Source organism: Malaclemys terrapin, chromosome 3 (assembly GCF_027887155.1).
Source record: "Malaclemys terrapin pileata isolate rMalTer1 chromosome 3, rMalTer1.hap1, whole genome shotgun sequence".
NCBI lineage: Eukaryota > Metazoa > Chordata > Testudines > Emydidae > Malaclemys > Malaclemys terrapin.
Genome location: NC_071507.1, coordinates 10,102,338 through 10,116,028, shown reverse-complemented (window position 1 = coordinate 10,116,028; position 13,691 = coordinate 10,102,338). Strand labels below are relative to the sequence as shown.

At 39.8% G+C, this 13,691-nt stretch overlaps 1 protein-coding gene across 5 annotated transcripts in view; it reads right to left on the bottom strand.

Annotated features, from left to right (window-relative positions):
• The window catches only part of PLCB4 (phospholipase C beta 4), a 322,471-nt gene that overhangs the window by 16,804 nt on the left and 291,976 nt on the right, over positions 1-13,691 (bottom strand). For 4 of the 5 annotated variants that reach the window (XM_054022802.1, XM_054022801.1, XM_054022799.1 and 1 more), the window contains exons 33-35: positions 10,201-10,316; positions 5,058-5,133; positions 1,119-1,294 (exon numbers count right to left, since the gene is read on the bottom strand). In XM_054022802.1, coding sequence (XP_053878777.1) covers positions 1,119-1,294; positions 5,058-5,133; positions 10,201-10,316 — 368 coding nt within the window. The remainder of the gene's footprint in view (positions 1-1,118; positions 1,295-5,057; positions 5,134-10,200; positions 10,317-13,691) is intronic. The other variant, XM_054022803.1, reaches the window with a different exon arrangement.

Sequence of the window (13,691 nt, the reverse complement as noted above, 5' to 3'; positions counted from 1 at the left end):
ATCAGAAAGAGTATACTGGATTACAAAATGGAGCAGAAAGCAAGACGGTGGATAGCAAAATTGCTGTGGTTCCTTTACGGGCTTTTGCAACGGCATAACAGAGTACCCCAAAGGCTGTTCTAACTTGTACTAGGGACTGACGCTTCCCCTGCTTGGTCTCAGAACTAGGATCTGTAAAATAATGTCTTTTTAATGTATTTCATAATACTTTACAAAGTATCTAATTATAAAATAAACAAACATATTCCTAGACAGCTTGAATAAATGAGCTAATTTGGAGAGTAACATAAAGATGAGCATATTAAAACCTTTCACTGCGACAATTTCCTCTGTTGGATGGAAGCACACAGGTCTCAGCATGGATTCTGTCTTATGCTAAGGTACTACATTATTTCATTCAGGAATTTTGTTAAAATCAAAAATAATCTCAGTTAGCTTCTTTAGAGGTGACGCCGTTGACGCTTTTTGGGCTTCCTACCAGACCAATGCTGAGGAAGGTCTTTTAAAAATAGTATATATTAAATAAATTCATATGGTTGTGGACTTCCTCACATCACAGATTGTGCAATGAGATAATTCCTCCGCTTCTATTCTGTGTCTGTATAACACTGCGGATGACGATACTTACCTCCCTTAGTAAAGTGCTTTGAGACCTACTGATGAAAAGTGCTATATTAGAGATAGGTCATACTATTATTTGCATTTCATTTCATTTCAAGTGGACAGTGCAGTTAAATATAAAAGCAATGAGAATGCTGGCATGCAGCATCGTCTTTGTATTGGAGATTACAAGGTGATATTTTATTAAAACAATGTGCAACTGTGAGGTAGTTACACAGAAAAAAAAAAAGGTAATTGTAATGTTTTCACACCCACAGCTCCTATCAACTTCAAAAGGTCGTTGCAAACGCTCAGCATCTTTCTGGTTCAGGCCTTTTGAATTCAAGTTCCTTAGCGTAAATGGCGTTATGACAATTTACACCAGCTGAGGATCTACTCCATTATCCCTCAATTCTTCTTTTGATAACTTATTTGACTGCTAGGATGCTATATGCTGATAATCCCGTCCCCCGTGCACGGGTTCTCAGGATGCTGAATGATGACACTGCTCTGCTCACCTGTCATGAGAAAACTTTAGCTGTTGGGTTTGTTGCTCGTGAGCATTAATCAGCAGTTTTTTCAGTAGCTCGCACTGCTGGCTCAGATGTAAATCCCGGATTTCTTGCTCTTCGGCACTGTGGGTGTTGATCATCTCTGACCACTCTTTAGTGTGCTGCGCTACAATTTCTTTTACCTGTAGAGAAAGAACAATGACTGCTTTGTCAGTACTTCTCACCGTTACAATATAAGGTCAGTCATTAATGCAGTGGAGATCGTTTCAAGATCATTACAAAAATCTTACGAAACTCAACTAAATTGCAAGAACTAAATTACATAAAGCAAACTGCTCCACACTGACATGAAGCCACAAAGGAAACTACAGTGTATTATAAACACCAGATATTAAACACACAATAAAATGCACCCTCATTACTAGGGCTCTCTGTTACCCAGCTGCCCTACGTAAAGTGACTGAATTAATGCCCTCAATTGTACTACAATTCTTTTTAAACCCTCCTGAAATGTATGTTCATTATACATTATATATGCTAAACATTCTTGGCTGCCTCAAAAATATAAAATAAAAAAAATTAGAGATTGAGAATATCGAGTGGGATGAATTTCTCTAAGGGCTTAAACACAAGCTCTGATTTTGTGGAGAGAATCTTATTCACACAGTCAGTTTTTCAGAGAAATCCTGTATTTAATACATCCTGAATCTGTAGGTAGGCTATATAGCTGTGTCTTATGCTCATTAAGTCAGCAGGGAATCTGACAAGTATTCTTTTCTTGCTCAGCTCCCAAGACTCGCTAGAATAATAAGATTAAAGTTTTGGAAAGTTCCCAAGAGACAATGTGAAGAAGTCTAAAGCATCAGAGTTGTTATTATAATAGTATATTGTACTCCAATGATTTAGAAAAGTAACTAATAGAAAGATATACCTTATTATCCCTTCATAATTAGCTATGCTATTTTGACAAGCTACCCTACTTTTCCATAAATGCACACAGTCTCACCAAAAAATCATCTATTTTCAGGGAGGCCTTTTTTTCAAGTGCTACTATGGAAACTAATAGCCTTTGGACGTTCTTATATGGAAGCTAATCCTGATTCTTCAAATCGAAATTGCGATCACAGAGCTCCCAAGTGAGACTTTGATGCCAATCCCCTCAGGAGCATGTACTCCCAAGACGTACTTCCTCTCAAACGTATTTTAGGCAGGTGACCCACAGTCAGATGCATACCGCTGAACAGGCTCTTTCAGTGCACTGAGAGCAAAACAATAAAGGTGAGAGAGACATTCGAGAGAGCAGAGCACCTCTCAAGGCAACCAGTGCCTAGACTCTCATCCAAAGGTACAAGCAAAGGAAGAATACGTTGTGTGTTAAGAACTGCATTCCTCATTGATAATGAAGAGCTGCCTGTCTTTTCCAAACCAGGCTGGTATCTAATCTACCTAAAAGCATTCAAAACAAAGTGAGTATTTCATGTCAAACTTGGCCTGGATTTGTACCCACGGCATAGAGGAGCAAGTCTCTGTAGACCATTACCACTGGTAATGGGCATAGCTGCATAGTATTTAATTTTTTTTTTTTTTTTTTTACACATCTTGTGCCATGGGGATGATGTGCATCTGACACATGCTGGATTAATCCTAGGAGCTCGCTAATCCGATGAGCTCACTTGATCTTAAAATCAATGGGTCAAATGGTGAGAGGTTTCTGAACAGCTGCTGAGTATCTACAACTCCCACTGAATTCAATAGGAATTGTAATGAATTCGGCATCTCTCAGGATTTTCCAACGTAATCTCTATCTGCATAGCTGTACTCTGTTGGGAGTAGAAGAAATCTACATTTCCATTGGTCTGGAGCAAACCACCCAGGTGGGATACAAGCGAAAGCCAGCATCGAAGTGTTCCGTGGGATCAGTAAAGCCACAAAGGGTGGAAGTTTCAAAGCTGCTCAAGCTCCCTTAGGGTCCTTTGAAAATCCCAACCTAAAGCTAGACATGGAGAAAGCAAGCCATCTTGCTGTTGTGGGGACGGATGACGCATTTGACAGGATCTGTTTGGAAGTGGGCATTTTAAAAGGACATACCCTAATATCCAAATCAGGTTGTGGGAAGGGGAAAAAAATCATCAGTCAGACTCATTGGAAGTAGAAGGTTAGTGAACACTTAAATGTCCATGTATATTAGAACCAGTTTTGGGCAGCTGAGGTGACATTAAAGACTCTTCTATTCTGTAAAGCTTTAAGATTTTACACTCTGCTTTGTATTGTAGCTTATTGCCTAGCTTGCAATGCTCTCTCTAGAGTTGTTAGCTAAATTGATTTTTATAACTAGCTTCTCTTTTATCCATCTGCCAATATAATCCGTTTTTATTTCAGACAGTGGTTTTGACATTTCCTATTGTGGCTATGTTGTTAAGATTGCTATTTTCTGATAGAGACTCTCCTTTCCCTAGACCAACCTCACACCTTCCCTGCAGCAATGGCAAACTACGGCCCTTGAGCTGTGGCGCTCAGGAGGTGCAACCAGAATGGAGGAGGAATAGTTTAAGCTGCCTTTGCATCTCCCAGACGCCGGGCTCTGCTGGATACAATTTAGAGCAACCCCGAGTGGTTTCCTACAGCTGCCTATGGGCTACTCTACCGACCCTATGGAACTGGAGCACAGTCATGCTTTCTCTGGCTGCCAGTTTGCCCCTCATCTTCAACCTGCCTCTATCCGCCTAGGCAAGTAAGGTGATGGGGAGCACATAGCACACTTCCACCAGCCCTATGCATCCAGGGAAAACACATTTTGCCCAGGGCATTACCCTTTTACACTAACAGAGTGACATAGACATGCTGCAGAAGGAGAGAAAACTAAGATCTACGTGTCCTGGTTACATGAATGCATGATATTAGGGACAAGATGAAAGTGAGCTTGTCTTAGTCTGCTTAATACTGCGGCTTGGTTACCTCTCCTATGCGGTATCTGTGGCGTTTGATGCCTCTCCCTGTGTCTAAGACTTTACATGTATTAGGTAAAAATCCCCTGTTGTTTTCAATCTCCTCTATTCTAATCTCTCTGGGTCATTTTGCAGCTGGTTCTATCCTACAGTGTATTTGCTATTCCTCTAACTTTGACATCAACCACAAACCTGACAGCAGTTCAAATGGCACCAGAGAAATCTTTGACAAAGTAGTACAGGAAGCAACTGAGCAAAGCGCTGAATGAGGATTAGCTAAAAAAATTAATTGGTCAGGAAATCTCTGGAAATACTAGATAAGTTCCATACTGCACCGCAACTAGCATGAAGACTGACAATGTTTTACCTCTGCAAGGGAGCAGCTCCATGCAACTCTTGAAAATGGTCCATGACCATAGCTTGAGAACAACTGATTTAAAAACAACTGGGATTGGATCTTGGGTGCTATTATTTGGGGACAGGTAACTTGGAGAAAGCAACTGATTCACCTCAGGAGGAGAAGTAAGAAGTAACAAAATAGTACATCTGATGCAAATAGGATGGGCCCAGGAGAGAGACAGTGAGGGCACAGGGAGAATCAAGTGTCTGGCAGGGTGTTGGACAAGGTGACACTAACAAGCGGCTAATTCCATTTACCTACATATTTTTGGTGGCAAAATTCAATTCCAATTTTCATAGAGCACATTTTCCTCTGTTGTCTGCATAGCTGAAACTACAACAAAATGACCAAACATTTTTGTTTCACATGGAAACAAAACTAGGAACATGATACTCTCTTCAAAAATTGTTAAGATCAGGAAATGGATTTTGCTCTTTTTGAATAAAAAACCAAAAGCTTTTAGACACCAAGTTACTCCCATTCTTTTCTGAATATCATTATTGCTGAAAATCATTCACATGCTTTCATAAAAATAAACTACCATTTGGGTTTCCAAAGATCTCAAATGTTGCATGTGTTAACACTGGCATGTTTTCTTACCTTAGATTTGTGATCGGACGTTAATGCCTGAATTTTAATTTCAGTTTCTTTCTTCATTTCAAGACAATTACTTCCTCTAAAAAAGCAAAATTGCAAATGTGTGCCACAAGTTAAATATCTTCCCATCCAGTCAGCTCATACTAATGAATAGGTTAGTCAATGATGAAGTACTGTAGTGTATTGGAATGAAATTATTTCTTCTAGCAATTTATTCACACCTTACAAATATTATCGGCTTACCGATCATGCAATTCAAACACACTTCACCTGTTATTTCTAGGGAGGACCCACAATTATTCAATTACTAACGGTATGTCAGCAAGTCCATTTATGATGCTGGTTTCTTTTTTAGCCAATAAAATTAATCTTCAGCCTGAAAACCTGCAAACAGATTCACTGCCTAGGTAGGAGTTTTGTTTTGTTTGTTTTAAAGCCAATTTTGCTACCTTTTGGTTTGAGGCATGAAAAATGTATCTTGATTACTAGTTTCCATTGTGATTTCTGCATCTTTAACAGAAAAAGGTTTATTATCAAGTCCAGCTACCTACAGCGAGTGCCCCGCTGCAGCAAAGCTGAAATGACTGCAAGGACTGGTCTTCATACCCGTGTGCCACGAAAGAGGATCTGCACAGCCCAAACAAGCCAATATGGAGTAGCTGGCACAGATCCCATGCCATTACATTCAGGTTTTTGGAGCTGAACTTTGCATGGATTGAACAGCACCAAATCCTCACACAGACCCTGATCCTGGAACACAATGCATGTAGCAGGACCGTGGCACCCATGTGGAGCCGAGTTAAAGTTAATAGGGCTCTTTGTGGATGGCAAGGGTCTTCTGGTATTGTAGGAGCACCACAGGCTGGAAGAATAGCTGCAAAGGGGTTATGCTGCCACCCAATAACTTGCCTGGGGGGTGGGTAAAGTGATGAAATTCCACCCTCCCACAGCAGTTCTCTTCACAAATCACAGTTACTTGGACTTTGTGCTGGGAGAGGTGGCAGCATACAATGTAGGATCAAAAGTTCCATTACAGCACCAAGAAAGCTTTCAATTGAAGTCTTACAAGAGTCAGTAAATTGTCAAGTCATCCTTCAAACCCCGACCTGTCATGCCTTTTCTTGCAGCCAAAGGTTCTTAGAACAGCATGAAAATTCACACACCAAACTTCCTGGCCTTTTTGTTTTGGTTTTAGAAAAAAGCTGTATTTCAATGGACTATATTTTTATTTCACTTTTTGTGCAGCCCCTTTAAAAAAAAATTCTCACCAGAGCCATAGTTGGTGTAAATCACCATGATTCCATTGTCGTTGAGTGGAACAACACTGATTTGTACTAGCTGAAAATTTGCCCCAATTAAATATTTATTGCTTGGCTGAAGTAAAATTAAATTAATCACAATCTTGGAAATGGAGCCAATTTTAAAGCCTATTTTAATATCAAAGTCCTGCTAACTTATGGAAATGAGCAGAAAGCTTTATCCTCAAATGTTCCTAGAGAAGTCTATGATGGAAAAACAAGGAGTGATGTGCCTTGTGTTTCCTATGGGCCACCGTGAGGATTAATCACTGATTTGCTTGTCACAGCAAGGAAGGTTTTGCATAGATTTCTGCCATAGGTTTGATACTCTGGAAAGTCCTATAGAGTTATAGGGACAGTTACATCAGACTAAATCTGAAATGTCATTGGCTGCAGTGAAGTTACTTTTGTTTTACACTGGTGTCAACGAGTTCAGGATCTAGCCATGATAGGGCTTAAAGCTTCTTATGCTTTATGAAGATGACCTCCACTCAGGAGGATCAAACAGACTTATTCAAAGACCCACTGATCAGTAAAATTTCCAAAATCCCAATAGTCAGTACCTATTGTTTATTTCTTTTTTTTTTTAAAGTAGCATTCAATCTGCGGTGAGGGAATGCTAAAATTGGCTGAACATAATCACCCACTTCTGGACTGTCAAAATGTCTGAAGCTTTAGGCTATACAGTCCTAAATGTGAACAAATTCCCTTACAATAATCCCACCCCATGCCACAACTTTACACACACACACACACACACACACATACACACACTCTCTCTCTCTCTCTCTACAGTTTGGATCCTGGACATCCCTGGTAATCCAGGACTGTCCTTGGGTCCCCCTCAACCACATTTCAGAGTTGGAATATGAGCACACAAGCTCCCCCGACTCTCTGAGGGTTTATAAGCATGTATGGCATTTGTAGTGCACATCTGAACTACTTGCTCAAGTGCACAGGGAACTAAATCCTGTCCATCTGTCAGTGAATGAAGCTGTAATTAATTTTTTTCCTGAAAATTATGCAGCTGACAGACATGTCATGCCATGTGGGAAATACATTAGAAAAAAACTACATGTAAGCATCACAAAACCAGAACGGAGACCGGATTATATATCTCTCAGGAAGGCATTTTTGCCTTTTTGATGAAGTATGCACCAAATTCAAATCGAACGCCTTTAATTTTTAAAATTTATTTTAAATCAACGTATTGCTTATGAAAGTTGCCAGAATGATAGCAGTGGAAACCAAATACATTATTTAGCCAATCAACCAGGGCCCATACTCAGCACAGCACCTAAGCGCATGCCTAAAAAGCTAAGCACGTGCTTAAGTTCCATTGGCTGTGCTTACATTTAAGGAGGTGCTTAAATGTACCGTGGAACAGAGATGGATTTAAGCATGTGCTTGAGATCCTGGCTGAATCTGGGCTCAGAGCAGCACAAACAGTGGCAGTGTCAACTTCCCCCGGCACTATCCCCTCCGTGTACCTTGATCCAGATGTGAAGGATCCACTTTTAGGAATAAGAGGGTAGAACCAAAATCTGTGCGCATTTAGCACATTGGCCTGTCTGTTAAAACTGGCAAGAATGCACACAGATATAATAGTTTATATGATAAGGATGTCTATCCACTAGGGATTAGAGAATAGTTCTTTTCCCTTGCACCACAGAATAGCCATCAGATGGTGGCTTTTGGTCATTCATGACCTGGGATGGAGTCAAACTGGTGACAAGTAAATGGTTCTGTGTCCCAACATGACCCCCCCCTCTTCCCCCGAGGCCATCTACTCCTTTATTTACACTTAAGACTTTTGTTTATTTTTATTTTTAAATCTTTTAGTTTTCCAAAGCACGGAACAATACTATCAGAAATCTTCAGGAGGCCCTGAGAGCAGAGAAGTGTTATGAATGCCAGTGGAAACTTGTGGTGATCTAATTTAGATACAGGCAGCAACCAAAGGGAGGTGAAACTGGGATGAGTTATCCTCGTAGTCACCCATTCTCAGGTCAGCGTAAGAGATCTTACACAAAGGTTTTCACTGATTGTTAATGCAGTCATGGACAGTTATTACCACATTTAAATCTGATATCTGCCTTTGTTTATTTGCTGTTTTGCCTAGACGTAGAAGAGCGGGAAGACCGATCTCTTCTCAGACCAATGTTAATTCTCATTTGTAAATCTTCTTGCTCAAGGTTCTCAAAATGCAGAACAGCTGTGAGCCTTTCTCCCTGGACGGCAGATACAGTATAACTTCCATGGTGTTCAGTTTGTCACTAATGGTGCCAGGAATGAATACCCCCTCTGCCATCTTAATTATAATCCCAGTTCACAGCTGCCATCTCTTTAGCCATGTGCTGCAGTTTAGTCAATTGAAATGAGCTTCTCCTGTTTCACCAGCTCTCCTTGTAATCAGAGTATAGCTAATACTTCAGTGATCTGTTTGCAATATTAGGCTTGTTTCTGGAAGTGCTGCTCAGCCTAAGAAATATTTGGGTCCTGATAATAGTTGTCGTTCCTTAGAGCAAAAACAGCTCAAGAAAGAGTTTGGAAGAGTTCATGTAGCCTTTTCATAACTTATTGTGGAGCATTCTTGTTACCTCTTTGGCTTCAGAGACTGCTACTTCTAATAAGAGTTTTGTTTAATATCATTTCAGGCACACGTACATATTTTACAAATACTGTTCATCCAAATACTATATAAAACACAGTAAAGTGTTTATGAAAGAACCCATCGCCAAAAAGGCACCTGAGCTCAATACAGCAAATAATTCTATAAGAGACTGGACCCAACAGCTCAGTTGCATACCCTCTAGCATCAGCCCAGTATTAATAATTTAATATTATTTTATTAAATTTGTTGGGGGAGGCGGAGAGGGAAATCATTCCAGGATCAGGGAAATGAATCCTGGACAATATGACAATATGGGTCAGACAATATGAACAATTAATACTAACTGCTAATATAATTCTGTATTCTACTAAGGAACTCATTCCCGCTTTTCAGGGGTCACAGGTTAACTGTAAGACTAATAGTACAATATTGTTATTTAATCAAAAAGGGACTGTGGGAGTTAGACGTCAGCAACAGGGGGAAAACAGAGGAGAAGCAGCTACAAGATAAAGAGCTAGCAACTGGAGAACAGCAGGAACCTGGAAATTATAGAAATCTCTAGGTTCTCCCTATTAGGACTGCAAGAGACAAATTTTATGAATTGTGACGAAGATATTCCAGTAACTTCAGGAGCAATTAAGAACTGCATATAGACAATGCGTCAGATCCCATGCTAGCACAAATTGAGGTAGCTTCCCTGCCATCATAGACGCCAATTTATAACCACCTGGGAATCTGAAAGAATATTTACAGTTCCTGTTTTGAGAGGAACCTTTTCTCGATGACAGTAAAGCAGAACCTATTTGATTTGAGCTTCCTTCTACAAAGTTCAAGATTAATACACCAATTTTTTCCAAGACCAAATTGTGATCGATTGTGATGATGTTATTCATGGCGGTTCTGAGCCTGTTCTTACTGAAACCAATGGTAAAACTCCCATTGGGCTCAATGAGAGCCAGGGCAGGCCCATGGAGACTGAACATTTGATCTGATTAATTTGTTTTAATGTCACATGCGGAGAAAATAGAGGAGTCCAGTAAGGCAAAGCAAGTACAACACTTAGGGCCCAACCCTTAAATTCTCGTGCAGATTAAACTTATATTGACTGAGGAGGGCCGGGTCGGGCTGCTGTAAGTTAAATATAAATTACTTTTCTAGTAATATTTTGTTCCAGACAGTAAAAGCATAAAAATCTGTTTTGATTCTTATAAAACATTTTAAAATAATATCTTACCCCTTCTTCTTGATTGCCTTCTCTAACATTTTCTCATAAGATAACTTTTCTTTATCATACTGTGCCACTATTTTGTCAACTTGTGTGCAGTGCAACTTCTGCATAGCGCTGTGCTCCTGGAAAACAGTAGGACCTTACAATTAGGTTGCTGGACTTTTATTGTTTCATTTTCTTATAGTGGATAATATCAGTGTATGAACAAATATGTCTGGCACTGTATTTAATCCCTTTTAGCTGTCTGGTACCAAGGGGTCCAGATCTCCCACAGTAAATATAAAGCCTTCCTCATCAGTGCACGTTGTAGGAAAATCTGTTGTGGCACAGTGCTAATATCTTGAAAATATGGTATTCAGCTACCATAAATCAAATAACTTTATGGAAAAAATGCCAACTGGTAATATCTATAACTATAACTATCTATAACTGGTCATATCTATTATAACTATATCTTTTTGGAATAAATGATCACTTAAATGCAGTGCAGTAATAAGATTTATGAACTCAGATGAAGTCATATAAAGATTCTGGAACCCTGGGGAACACAAAAAAATAACAGGTACCCCCTAAATATCCTAGACTGAACACAGTGCCAGAGCTTCAGCTGGTATAAATCACGTAGCTCAACTAAAGTCAATACAAATTTACACTGGCTGAGGATCTGTTCCATAAGTCTAGTGACACTGGGTATTTTGTCTTAGCAAAGGTTCATCGCGCAGAAGCTGGTTTCTTATTCCAAGTGACTTTAAGCTACACAATAGGGCTATCAAATGTATATTTAGTTAGCTGCAACGGACTATTTGTGTTTTTCTTTCCGGCCTTCCCCAGGCACAAGCTAGTCATAAAGGGCCCAATTCTGATCTATAGACACTAGTGTAAAGGGAGAAACAATTTTCCGCATGGGAATAAAAGGTTAATTATGTACGCACATATTACATATTACATACACAGGTCCACCTCTTTATAAAAACCTCACTTAATGCTTGTGTGTCCTGGCTCTGCACTGGACTGAAACTCGTAAGCCATTGTAGTGATTCTTCCTTATGAAACATGCTCATTATTTTTCAGCTATCTGGCTGCCAGTGAGGGTATGAAAATATTGAGCATACACTGCAATGAGGAATTTTGTTTTAATTATTTTATTAACATACTGTAGCCCTAGATTTTATCTGGTCTTGACAAAAAGGTCTCGTATTAACTGTTATGGTTTGGTTTACTGTGGGAAATGTAAGCAGATCACATTTTACATTAAAAAATGACCAGGATTTTTTTCGTCTGTTTTCATTTAGTTTCACTACACATTCTGAATTGACACTACTGCTCTATACCATAGGCTTCGTTGCTACTATTTCACATATATCATAGCAACCGACTCATCCGTGTAGTTCCTTTTAAAAATACCAACGAAAGAATTTCACCTCCACTTTAACAAATGCTGCAACGCTTTTAAAAACTAGCATTAGAATGTAAACCTGAATTCCAGCATCTGCTATCCACCCCTCTGGGCAATAACATATACAGCTCCTGCAATTTCTATTCAGAAGGAGGCTCTGAGCTCTCTGTTCTGCAGAGAATCAAAGGGAAAAAATGGACCCTATCAGCATCAGAAAGATGTCAGCTTCAGCAGGGAATATACAGGCTGATTAGCAATCTAAGAGAAGCTGCAGGCAGTGAAAAGGATGAAGCAGGTCTGACGGCACTAGACAGCCACAGGTGAATTGTCTGATATATTTAATTACTAAAGCGACACACTCTTCCCCAGATAAACGGAAGAGTACAATTCTTGATATAAAAGACTAAGCATAATTATCTGAAATTATAAGCCATCTGTACACTTGTCCGGCACTTCTGCATGAACTGGGAAAAGGAGACAATATTCTGTGCTGGAATCCTGCTTTATTTAGGGACCATACAGAACTTCCCTATCACAACCTAATTTTATTCTTTTCTGAATACTCATCTTTATCCAAGATATTGTATTCCCTGAAATGTTGTATTCAACAGAAAGCTATTTCGGATAGATAACCAACTGGGCTGTGTTTTCTTTGTGGCTACATGCTCATCACAAATTGTTTCATGAAACAGCCATTTAGTTTGAATGCACACAAACAAATGCAGCTAAAAATGAAGAAACGATGAAGCTTTGTGTACTGGGAAATGTAATGTCTGCCTGTGCTATCCAAGTAGTTGGGTGATGCTTAGTTAGCAGACCAGAGACAGCAAGAGATCACTAGGGAGAAGTCGGACGACATTGGAGAGGAGTGAAGACAGCTGATTGATGGGGGATGACTCGGTCTGATTTGCTGTTCATGTTGGTGCTGGCTGTTTCTAAGGGTAGCAGCGCAGCCCTCAGTTGTTTATTAGAGCATCTGAAGCCCTTTGAGCATGTTCCATTTTTCTTAATTCTCTTTTGTGATGCATGTGTGCACATGGTCTCCTCCTCCTGCACTTCATTCACCCTTTCATCCCCCTCCTTCATCTGCTACCTCTGGCTATCTTCTGAGCTTTCCTCAGCTCCTGCTGCAACCTGAGAATTAACTATTCATTTCTCCTCTCATCTCCTTCTTTCTTCACAAGGTTGTTGATGAACTCTCAAGTTTTGCCTTTCTGACTTCCTTGACAAAGCATTGATGACGTAAAGTAGCTTTAAGCAGAAAAAAAACAGTCCACATGAGCAAGTTCCTCCTTGTGACTTGGGGATGTTGGTGGGGAAGGAGGAAGCAGAAAAAATAAAGATTGTAGATTGGAAAATGTTACGACGTATCTGTCCAACTGAGCTTTTGTGGGACATAACTTACTGGCATCCATTGTGTCAAATGTTCTTGAATTTTCTGAATCACGATATGAAATGACTGCACTTTATTTAAAGTGGCAATATTTCACCCAAGCTCCATTGCTCTGTTTAGCTGCCAGGTCCACTACGGGATGAGCCTCATGGTAAGAACCGTTTTTAATGCCTAGTTCCTCTTTTAACTTTGATTTCTGCCACTTAGCACAATGGTATGCACTGAATTTGTTAACGCTAACTTGGAGAACAGAGCCATTGCAAGTAGTGGTGCAGCTCTGGGAGATTCTCTCTGTGAATATTTCTTCTTATCTTCAGAAGGGCATTTCTGAGCCTGAAGCCACCTTCATAAATTGGGAATGTAAAAAACTGATAATCAAGCTGATACGCACATGTAATAGCCACAACAGTGCATTTTTATGGGATATGTGGAAAAATAGCCCTTCTGCTTTATTTAGCAATACCCAGGCTCTGAGTTACATGCATTTTTAATCTGCATCTCCAAAAAAACTACAGAGGAACATTCTGAAGAATAAACTTAATGCAGCACAGTAGCTTGTAGTCTTTTCATCCCTAGAATGCTTCGCCTCACCAGGATCATCATCATCTTCCCTTGCCTCCTCTTTTGATCCTTTGTCTTTGAGTTCACTCACACCTGGTTCCTCAAAGCAAGTTGTCCTCTTCTCACAGCTGGATGAGAGTTGAGAGC